Here is an 11,678-nt window from a genome sequence, read left to right as displayed (position 1 = left end):
ATAAGTGTTACCTAGACACAAGTATAACAATAAGATAAGAATTAGCATATGAAAAGATCAATAAGCACAGCTGTACAGAGTAAAGTTTATCGAATGATCAGTTCTTGAATAACACATGGTGAAGGAACCAAACAATTGAATATAAAAATGAGCACCAGAGTTTCTTTGTTTGACACCAGTTGAAGACTCGTGTTTCTCCTGTGCGTCTTGCTTGTAAGGTAAAAGGAGCTAACTGAAGGCGCTGTTAATTTAGCGGAAGGTTAAAAGTTTGGCGAGTTAAAGAATCGCCTTCTGACCAAGTATCGTCTTATTCGCCGGAAGATTTGAAAAGAGTGTTTGTGATTTGCATCCTTCGTGTGCGAGAAGATCACAGATGACAAAAAGAAACTGTTGAATACGACTTCGAAAGGTAAGCGTTACAGTGACGCAATAATCGTAAAAGTGAAAGTGGAAAACTTGTTAGAAGCTTCAACAACAACGAAAGCAGCGAAATGAATTTCATTCAATTTAGTTGCTTGCTCATTTTTTTATGCCTCGATTCATGTGCTTTTATTCTTGATTACACAAAAGATCCTAATGAAGAGAAAACTGTCATCCTACTTGCATTTAGTGGTCTTCCATCAGATGCCTTGCATGCCAATCGTATGCCGACTCTTCAACAGCTTGCTGCCGATGGGGTTCTTGCAATTCACAAGAGAAGTGCATTTCAGACAGAAACTCTACCTGTTTTGCACACGCTTGTCACTGGGCGACATCCAGAAAAGCACGCCATGATGGCAAACAAGATGCGAGACCTGCGTGATAATGCAAATTTTGATGTGACAAATAAAGACGAGAGATGGTGGAATGCTGTAGAGCCGATATGGATTTCGAACGAAAAGAGAAATGACACAAAGAGTGCGTTATGCTTTTGGCCTGGACATGATGTAAAGTTTGAAGGTGCACAAGCATCACTCACGTGCTCTCTCGACAGGAACGGAACGAAGCTATCAGATCCTTTTAAAGAGCTGACACTGAATTATGCAGTCAAAAAACCGTTCATGTCAATGGAAGAACGAATGGCAAAAGTTATCGAGTGGTTGTCTATGAAACATTCCCCAAATTTTATCGCCGTTTATTTCGAAGAACCTTTTCTGACTGCCTTAAACCATGGCGTCAGTTCAAAAGAAATGGATGCTGCGTTGCACAGAATTGAAGGCCTTGTAGCAAAGCTTTACAAGGAATTAGCCATCTTCAAGCAAATAAGGAAAGTAAATATTGTAATTACAAGTGATGCAGCCCCTATTGATTTTGAAAAGGACAAAAGCATATATCTTGAAGACTATTTGGACGAGGGTTTAAAAAGTGCATATGACGTAATCGATGATGGGCCGATAATGACAGTTTCACCAAAAGAGACTTCAAATACTCATGTTCTGTTTGAGAAGTGGAACTCTTCTCATCCAAACATGAAAGTTTACACAAAGGACATTTTGCCTGTTGCCTTTCATTTCAATCATGAAAATCGTACTATGCCGTTGATACTCGTCGCAGAAAAAGGCTGGCGAATCCTTCCGCGTCGCATTACTGACCCAAATGACAAACGCAAAGCCGCAATTGGATTTTCAGCTGCAAACGAAGACACACACACGTTACTGATTGCGCATGGGCCTGCTTTTCGCAAAGGTGTTCGTGTCAACGCAATAGAAAACGTTGACGTCTATCAAATGCTCTGCTCTGCACTGCGTCTAGAAGCCAACGCCCATGATGGCTCTGGCTACATCTTGTCAAAGGTCGTTGCAAAGCAAGACAAATGGTACTGGCATATTGCGAAAACTATTGTCGAATCAAAAGAAGGCCTAACCGGGGTAATAGTGCTGCTTATAGTGCTCATGTTTGCAGCATTGTACCTAATTATTCATGCGATATACAAGACGACGGCACGCTGCAACTGTTGCCAGAACCCTAACAAGGAAGAAAAGTCTATTTATGAATACAACGGTAAACTGAATGAAGGCAAGATGCATTTGTTAGCCAAAGATGATGATCTTTCCGGGAGTGAAATTGACGAAGACTGTGAGATCAATCGCTACGAGGTGAAGTACCTTACAGCTAAGCAGACCTAAGCAGCCACGAATCTAAATAGACCTAGGCAGCCACGATTATATTTTGAAAATAAACTAACTTTTGTAGATTTCAATAAAGCATAAAGAAAAATGCTTGGGAACTTGCTTGTTGTCTTGGTTAGGTTGTAATATGGTGGAGCTGAAAGTTATCGTCGTTATTGGTCTTCACAGATTTGACATCATTGCAAATAAACATAGTCACATTATTACCGTCCAATTGTCCATGTTAAATCTAACAGGACCCCTAAATGTTCCATACTTTGTATTTTTTCCAAAGTAAAGCATCATTAAATAAAGATAACTTGAATTTACCAATATATTTCAAGTACATATGACTGTTTGTCAAGTACATGTATCTTAAATCTTCTCCAAATAATGAAGTCTATAATCGCGCAATTAGGCAAAAATAATCAGTGAAAATTCTTACTTTAATGGCATAACGTACTTAACTCCATACTCAGTTTCCCAGATAAATGTTATTAGAAGATTTTATTTTTTTGTTGACGGTATTTTGTGTAATTTTCAAACTATTTAATCGGGTTAATTGTATCCATGGTATTTTGTGCATAGATTTGTTAAATTTCTTTCTTACTTGTTTATTATTTCATTTCTCTGTAGTAAAGAGCTGCATGTGTATTTTGAAACCTAATAAATATTTATGAACACTGCCGGATAATTTTGTTTAATATCTTCAAAGTTATTCTTCTAGACGGAACAGCTTCATAATATAAGGGATGAAAGGATAATTGTAAAAAAATGCATTTTTAGATGAAAAAGCAGTTTCTCAAAAAAGGGTCTTTGATAACGCTGTTTATTATTTTTGTGGCTGTTAATGCCGACCATGTTTCAGCTATTACTAAAACATTGAATGAGAATGGTACCCTGGATCCCCGAGCCACATAAATTTGAACGCATGAGATAGAACAAGGGTTTTTAAATATTTTAAGTGCCGGGCCGGAAAAATATATAGATTTTCTTCATGGGCCAGTTGGTTTTCAACTTTTACATAGCTTGTGTAGGCTGCTCAAAATGAAACTCAGATCTCATTTTGACCAGGCTAAGTTAATGATAAGATAGACAGGCCTTTTATTTTGTGCCTGCCTATCTTATCTACCTTCGCATAAACCCAAAAATTAATTTCACAAAGGATTGTGACTTTATGTTTCTTCTACCAGGCTGAGTCAGAAGATCATTCTATGCTATTTTTAGGCTAGAACGTTAATCTTTGTTAGTCTCTTGTTGGGATCGATTTGAAGCGCCTGAAGTCAGGTCGAGGGACTGCACAGCGTATATTTTAAAGAAAGGCCAAAATCTTATGTTTGTGGATGTATTTAGTTAAGGCCGCCAAATCTAGGAATGGCCAGAAACAACACCTCAAATAGATATTAATGGGAGAAAATTCAAGGCAATTTTCTAAAGGTTTCATAACTAGGTTCCATAGTTTTATCTGTTGATATGAAAAAGGAAACTCTATAAAACGATAAAATGATTAAATAAAGCATTTCCTATTTCGGTACTCCCTTCTGGACTAATAACTGTCCATGGAACGCATTTAAAGTTTACTACAGAGAAAAAATATCAGAGGGGACAAAAGAAAACCAAAGATAAATCGAATTCCAAATTTTTAAAATATTGGCAAAAAATATCTTCGATGTAAAAAGCATTCGGCGGGCCGGATGAAATTTTGTTGCGGGCCGGAGTTTAAGAATGGCTGAGATAGAAGGTAGTAGTAGAAATACGGAGGAGTCTCTCTCGTACCCAGGGTAGGGAAATGGAAAAGGGCTGCTGCAAATATAGGGGTATATAGGAGAATAAAGGGAAATATAGGGGAGTGCATGAGAATAAAGAAGAATTACAGGATTATTCAGCATTAATCTGGGAGAACAAAACACTTCTTGCATCATAATAATCCCTATGACAATTCCACTCGGACTTGTAACCCCCAAGTGATAACAAAATCAGCTTGTAAGTGCAAGCTATGGGAAAAAACCAAAATGGCCAGGAAGAAGAATGGTTTCAATCTATTTAACAACGGCTGAGCAATAGTGGACAATACAGATTCTACTTGACGGGTCCCGATCTGATCAATGCATTTCGCCCTCAGCATAAATCTTTTTACACAGTGCATGCACTGTCATCCTCATCTCTAGTTTAAATGGTATCATTCCAAAGCAAGACACCATCCCACTTAATCCAACTGAAGTCCATTCTTGTCCACTCCTTAGCTCCAAAACCCTTGTGTTTTTCTGGGGAACATGCCACATACTTGACAATAAGATGACTCAGGACCAGTGGCGGCTTCAGCCTGAGATAAATGGAGGGGAAAGGTATGTCAGGAACCACGCCCTTTTGTACCACGCCCTTCCCCCCCTGATTGAAACATTTTCTTCAGAAGGATACAACTCTTGTCTCCCGAGGAATCTAGATAACATACATATCCCCCCCCCCCGAAGTTTTCTCATCAGGTTTGAAAGAATCTCAAGTGCCGACTTTCTGAAAAAGTGGTTCCCCCCATCCTACCCCCTCCCGTGGCTCCGCTACTTCCTCAGTTTCCTCTTTCTTCCCTCCAATCCTTTCCCAATTAAGAGTTTTTCTTTTTCTTGCAAAGGCATTGTTAGAAGAGGCTTTTCATACTCACTCACCTTTTGAGCAAAAAGGAATAACCCTTACATTTCACTAACAAAAACTAACAATCCACAAGTTAGCAAACTCTCTAACATGAAATACTGCAGTACAGTCTGGCATATATGCAAAGTAGCAGATAAAAGAAAGATAAAAGATAGACTCCAAGAGCAAACCCTGAGAGTTGTTTATTGTAATAAGTTCACGCCAAGCATTGGCTCCGACACAGGCTGAAAGGGGGGGGGGGGGGGGTAAGGGAAATTTATCACTCATAACAAAATAATCTTTGAAAGCACTACTGTCTTGCAAAAAATTGGGGCATGCCCCCTTATGCCCTCCCCTTAGTCGGAGGCCCTGCCATATGCACAACTCCTTATGAAAGCAAACCAGGTATTTTCCAAGAATAGACGACTACATGTACTTAAAGACAATGCCATATTAATGTACAAAATTAAAAACGGTTTTGTTCCACACTATCTATGTAAACTACATGTTTACAATAAGAGAAACTTTTTATTAATTAAAAAACAGCAATTTCAACTTCATTATCCCGAAATTTTGCACAGTAATTGGCTCATATTTGTGGAGAAAATTAAAGAGAGCCGTCAAGGAGGTGCGAACAATTAACCAATTTGAAAGAAGTATGAAAGGAATGGATTTAGAAGCTCTCTTAGACTGTAGACTGTAGTTTAGTTTGTACATAGGGTTTTTATGTTTTTAAAATTAGACTGTAATTTCGTATGTTTTGCTTTAGTTTAACTATTGTTGTTTGAGTTTGAGTTTGTTGTGTTCCCAAATAGCTTGTAAAATCAATGCGACCGTGAACTGCGCAGGGTTCTGAGCGGTTTTGATGGTCTTGTGCGCATATCATTTGTAGCGAGGAAGGCCTCACGAGATTGCCAAATCGCGTGAACACAAAACCGAAAAACTTGAAGTATTTGTTAGTCATGCATGACAACGCAGTTGTTAGATGATCTGTTTTATTTTGTTAGAAACATCCAGTTTGTAGCAAAGGTTCTTCCGCTTAAACAATCTCGTGGTTGCTCGTCATTAGCCAATGTCCTTCTGTCTTCTGTTTTGGTCGATGTTGTACACAAATGTTGAAGCTGTGCCCAAATCTCAGGATTCTTAACTTTTGGCAAAACAAGGCTGCTAAAAGGAGATCACCCTAACGTATGTATGTTGTTTCTTAATGTTAACATTATTTTTTTATAACCATAGGTTTTATTATTAAAGTTAGGCCAGCTTGTTTACAACAGAAACAAGCCTTTACGAGGATTTAGCATGTTAACTGAGAGCAAGTGATTTATTCGATCAGGATCAAGGAAGCGGAATTGAGGGAAATCAATTGTTTCTGTTGATGGACGACTCAAAAGAGCTAGGACTGGGCATTCCAATCAGTGGCACTTTAAAAAAGGTATCTGAATTGTATTTAATACGTTCTTTACACTCACAGATGTTGTCAATTCAGTTGTTGACATGCATAATTGATAACTTGTTTGTTTTGCTAGTCAGGGCAGAGACAAATTAGAATTTCATTTCATTTTCATTTCTTCAAATACGAATGCCTAAAGCCAAGAGAAGCTGGTTTTCGGAGGGCTTTAAATAATCGAGTTTAGAAGAAAAAAAGTCAAATTTCAATCTTAAAGTAAAAGTTAAAACTGTTTAATACAATTTAAGAAGAAAAATCATCACTGTTTAGACAATTGCAAGGGTAATTATTTCTAAGGTTATTGCCTACCTGATGGTCAAACCTTTATAATGTTTCTTCATGTTTCTGTCTACAGCACCAGGGGAGCAGAGAGAATATGGATACACTTGACCTTAGTGGAATACATGTATGTCTGATTTAACTCATCAAAATAAAAAAATTCACTCACTTTTCCCTATAAACTACCCTTGTAGCTATTATTTTTCTGTCAGTCAGTTAACTTTTTTGTAACTGAAGTTTCTTACAGGGAATAGCATGACATAGGCTGAGTGTGTTATTGACTGAAGGAACTGTAATATTTTAATCAGTTCAGCTCATCTTCATTTTTTAAGTTCCACTACATACAATTTATCACAATAATTCAACAAATAAAATAGCTAAACTACAAGAAAATACGACTATGTTACAAAAAAATCAAACATTGTTAAGTGTAATTTTTACTACTTACATTCAAGGAAACAAACAGAACAAGATAAGTTGTGTGGAGTGAAGTTTCTTAAGGAGGAGCTCTCTCAGTAGCCAAACTAATAGAAGAGAGAGCACCCCCTACTTTAATAGTATTTCATGTAAATTTGATTTTTTTCATTGAGATTATGACCAAGGTATATGGTGACCTTCTAGTATCAGTTATTCTAAGATCAAATTTGATAATTACTTATTTAGAGGAAAGCTTTTGAGTTTATAACAAAAGCTAACAGCAGAGGGTTAATTTTTTAAATCAAAGGGAATGCTACTCCAGCATCTAGCTCCAAAGTAACATACTGATATGTGTACAATAATGATGAAAAGAATTAACTAAATCAAAAAATTATGAAAAAAAGCCTATTAACCTTTTGTAACACAGCTTTAAAATCTTTAAATCAGAAAAGAGTTGTGTAGTAGAAGGTGTAGTGTGCTCAAATGAAATTGCCCTTATGACCCTTTTCTTTAACAAAAACATTAGGTTTGTGTGTTTTTCACAGGTAAGACCCCAAACCAAAATGCCAAACTGCAGAATGGATGAGAATAGAATGTTGTAGAGACAGAGTAAAATGTTGAATGGGTAAAGAAATGTCTCACATTGAAAAACATACCACATGATCTAATCAAATTTTGGATAGTTCATTTAAGTGAAAATGAACTATCCATGAAAGGTTTTCATCAAACAGAACACCTTCAAATTTCACATAACAGGTTTTTTTGATAAAGAGCTTACCAATTTTGATACTAACAGTTTCAGATGAAGAATATTGAGGCTACTTAGAAATTACAAAATTAAGTAGCAATACAAGTTGTAGTTTTTCCCTAAATCTATTTTTTATATCATTTTTTGTTAATTTTTACTTTCAGTGGGGATACTTGAATTGCTGGCAGTCAGTTGTGAGAGGCAAGAAAATAAAGGTACAATGTTCTTCTCATAATTGTGATTTGTTTGTCAATTGCATAGACATAATACATATTTCTTATCAAATATTTTTTAGAGAGTTAAACATGAGAATAATTATCAGAGGTAGTGCTTTTACATCAAATTTGATTAAATAGTACATCTAAAAGTTGTACATCTAACAGTCATTGCTGGAAGTGCATGTGTTGGACCAATGATTGCACCAATAGTTCTAAGGAGAAAACCTAGTAGGTCAAATTCAATTAGCCTATTCTCTCCACACCTGGCTTTATTGGAAAGCTGCATTTGATTTTAGCCTTCAGCTTGAAACTCTTAGAAATATTGTTCATTTTGTTGTGCATTTTTTCCTGCATTTATATATATGTAAGTATTCTTTCTCTACCTTTTGTGCAATCTTCTGATTTTCAAAACAAATTGTTTGCCAATAAATGTTTTAATGATATATTCATTTTCATTTGTCGCAGACTGAAAGATGGTTTACCTACTGGGTTGATCTGTGTGGAAGCACTATGAGGCTTTACAGGGTACTACTATTAGCTTTTATTTTTATTCTTAAAAAGTCATATCCCATTCCCCTTTCAATTATATCCAAAACTCTTTAAGTGGGTTCACACAAAAATAAGACTCTTGTATGTGGCTAATTTTAAATTCTTTATCTTGTGATTTCTACTCATTTGTCATTGGCTGAGCAGACTAGTGAACCAAAAAGATATAATAAGAGTTTTGGTCTTCATTTAATATTTAGTTTACCATTCAGGTCTTATTAAGATTGGTAACAAATTTTTTGTGACTATACCCAAATATAAACTGAAATTTCATTTTTCATCTTGTGCTTTGTGACTTGATTTTGGAAATATGTATTATATTTGGTTAAACCCTGTTTTGGATTTTTTTGAAATTTTTCTAAACACAGGACAAGTCATTACCACCCGACAGTTCAACTATGCCACCAAGTGCATCAGTTCTTGGACCTTTGCAAGAGGTAAAGACTCGTAGCACAGTGTTATCCACTTTCTTGTTTGAAGAAGGATTTGATTTTGGTGTTCATTAAGAAATTTAATGTCAATTATTAAACATCAAATAAAGCATATCATTTTAGACATCAATTTTTCCATGGCATATATGATGATGATATCTAATGCTCTTATTTACACTTTTTGAAAATATATTTTCGTTGTCAATTTCCATTTCTAAATATTGCTTAAAATATGAACTCCTTTTTCGTGTTTTGATTGGCAAAATCTATGTAGCTATCAAAATTTTTTCTTTCTTGATTTGCTTTATATCTTGATGTATCTTATTGCTGCTAATTTTATGACTGTTCCATCACTTTTAAGAATGAGCAAAAGGTGGCATTCTTTGATTTGAGAAATGCAACAGTAGATGTGATGTCAGAAGGAACTGTGAGTTTTTAGATTTTTTTAAGTAGAAATTGATAGAAATATAATCAAGATAATGTATAATTACACATTTCCATGTTGGGCCTTCTCATGTTAGAATTGCATAATTACTATTTACATGTGTCCCAAAATAAAACTCATGCTGAGATGAGTTTTTTCAGTATTTTTCTCTAGTTTACATCGGGCTGAAATGAAGCTACTTCTTGTGTAAAGCCATGTTTACTTGAATGAACACATGATGATCATGAACAACTTATATTAATTCATCCTTCTTTAACTATCATTTTTCCAGTCTTTATATAAAAATACCATTGGATTTGACGAGCAACTGAAATAGACATCTGGCTTCATGGCATTTTATTTTGGGGAAAATTTAATTTCAAGTAAAGGTCAAAATATATTTTTTGAAAAGTGCTGACAGTGACCTTCGGAAATCGTAGATAAAAATTTGTTTATTCAATGCTCGTAATTTTGTTAACTAAAATATCTTCATTTTTTATCAAAAATGTAAAATTTGTATTTTTCCTTAACTAATTTGATGAGTAATCAACTAAGAGTATGCTTTGCTTTTTAGCTTTATAATAAGAAGCTGAAGCAAGCTGATTTTACAAAGATATTTAGAAGACATTTGTTTTGCCTCGTAATTTCCAAGCTCAATTCAACTTACATATTTCAAGCACCATCAAACTCTTCAATGCTTCGCTGGTAAGTTATCTTTCCTTGATTACCAAAGTTCTTAATTGCTGAGTATTAAAAGATGCTTTTGATATCATTAACGTACTTTGGGCTAGGTCCACCAAGAAACCATTGAAAATCTGTTTCAACAGGCTCAAACCCGAACCGAAAAATCAATGAAGAATGTTTATAAGATCCACATGCTCAAACTAAGAAGTATAAAATCCTGTACCCTTGGTACCAAAGTCGCTAAAGAATCAAGTCGAACAGGTAAATATCAAGACGTAGAAAGTAAAAACGGAACAAAAACAACGGAAAGATGTTGAATGAAAGATGGCACATAGAGTGAAAAAAAGCGAATGGAGAAAGGGAGTAGAAACAACCACCTGGCTAAAGACTTAATCCCAGATAGAGACTAATTGTGGGTGCCAGAGTGCCCCTTGAAAATTGTTGCGGAAATAGCTGGAACAGGAAAGAAAAACATAAGAATGTGTATATATATAAGCAAGTCATCAGCTGTATTGTATGGTATGGCCGTTTTTCATTGGCACCCTACGTAAACCTTCATCAAAGATCACAGTTGCTAGCAGAACAAGACAAACGTTAGATTTATATTATTTTAAAAAATGCAGTCATCAAAATAGGGTACTCATTCTTGTAGCGTAGCATCAAGATTGAAGGAATGGTAGAGGCAGCGCTTGACGTCCACATGGAAGGGATTAGTCTGAGGAGTTGGGTGTAGGGAGAGGTGTGGGATCCCTTTATGTGTGCATACATATGGGGATCTAGATGGTTAGGATGAAAGTGAGTAGGGTTGGGCGATGTTATATAATCGAAGGGTGGAATGGGCTGACTAGCTTGACTTCAAAAAGGTTGGATTGTGAAAAGTTTATCCGAAAACTTTGCAAGACCTTTCAAATGTCATGTCAAATTTCTTGCCACTATCCATAGCTGCGGTCTTAATCAAGCCCCTTAATAATATTACTTTTTGCAACTTCCAACCCATTCTACCCCCCCCCCCCCATTGTGATGTCCCCTATGATCTTTGTTATGCTGTTCAGTGATAAGTGATACTAATGTATAGTTACCTTCTCATTAAAGTAATCCACATCTTTAACGCAAAATGCATGTAAATTGCTGCATAGATGCGTTGTCTCAATTAATGCCCTACTATACTGCACAGCAATACTTTCTATTTCAAAAAATGTTCAAATGCTGTTCAAATGAAAGCGTATTACTGGTGTAATAATTACTTCGGTGTAGGATATTTTTCGCACGTTTTTCTATTAATTTTGCTCATTTAGTTTCTCTAGATAGTTTTGTAAGGTAAATTTCTGACTAGGCCTACCGTATGCTCAAACCGTCCAGAACATATATATTCTATTAAAAAAATGCTTTAAGAAAAGTGACGTGAGTTGAAAAAATTGGAAATGAATTTGTGTTGCAGCACAGCAGACTTTAAGATAGCTGTTTGTTATTTGATTTCGTCATTAATTTAAAAAAGTCATTAATCCTCGCTTTTAATGACATGAGATAACGATTCAAAAGATTTTTCTAAATCTAAAGTTACGAGATAAGTTGTTTCAATAAATTCATTTCTTGAATGGGCATGCAACACTCTTCTAGGATACTAATCTTGTAACATAAGTAATTACATAGCTGTTTATGAGCTCCTTAAAATGTCTTGGTAACAAGGCGATCCAGTAGCAGGTGACCGAGCTGTATATGTAGAAAAAAATTGTTTTCAATAAAACGAAGCTCTTGCTGATGATATTCGGTTT

The 11,678-nt window shown here is 35.6% G+C and overlaps 2 protein-coding genes across 2 annotated transcripts in view; both read left to right on the top strand.

Moving 5' to 3' along the window:
* Positions 1-141: 141 nt before the first annotated feature.
* Positions 142-2,781, top strand: LOC135681257 (bis(5'-adenosyl)-triphosphatase enpp4). Its single transcript, XM_065195628.2, has one exon. It carries the CDS (start codon positions 492-494, stop codon positions 2,103-2,105), a length of 1,614 nt encoding a protein of 537 aa, XP_065051700.2. The 5' UTR covers positions 142-491; the 3' UTR covers positions 2,106-2,781.
* Positions 2,782-5,831: 3,050 nt separating this feature from the next.
* LOC135681222 (uncharacterized) overlaps positions 5,832-11,678 on the top strand; it is a 46,060-nt gene continuing 40,213 nt past the window's right edge. The window contains exons 1-8 of the mRNA XM_065195560.2: positions 5,832-5,900; positions 6,046-6,144; positions 6,515-6,565; positions 7,768-7,818; positions 8,287-8,346; positions 8,736-8,804; positions 9,160-9,225; positions 9,797-9,927. Coding sequence (XP_065051632.2) covers positions 6,088-6,144; positions 6,515-6,565; positions 7,768-7,818; positions 8,287-8,346; positions 8,736-8,804; positions 9,160-9,225; positions 9,797-9,927 — 485 coding nt within the window. The 5' untranslated portion in view covers positions 5,832-5,900; positions 6,046-6,087. The remainder of the gene's footprint in view (positions 5,901-6,045; positions 6,145-6,514; positions 6,566-7,767; positions 7,819-8,286; positions 8,347-8,735; positions 8,805-9,159; positions 9,226-9,796; positions 9,928-11,678) is intronic.

The sequence above is a fragment of the Rhopilema esculentum genome, chromosome 12, assembly GCF_057945365.1.
Source record: "Rhopilema esculentum isolate cy_ngs chromosome 12, ASM5794536v1, whole genome shotgun sequence".
Taxonomy (NCBI): domain Eukaryota; kingdom Metazoa; phylum Cnidaria; class Scyphozoa; order Rhizostomeae; family Rhizostomatidae; genus Rhopilema; species Rhopilema esculentum.
This window is presented reverse-complemented; position numbering and strand designations above follow the sequence as displayed.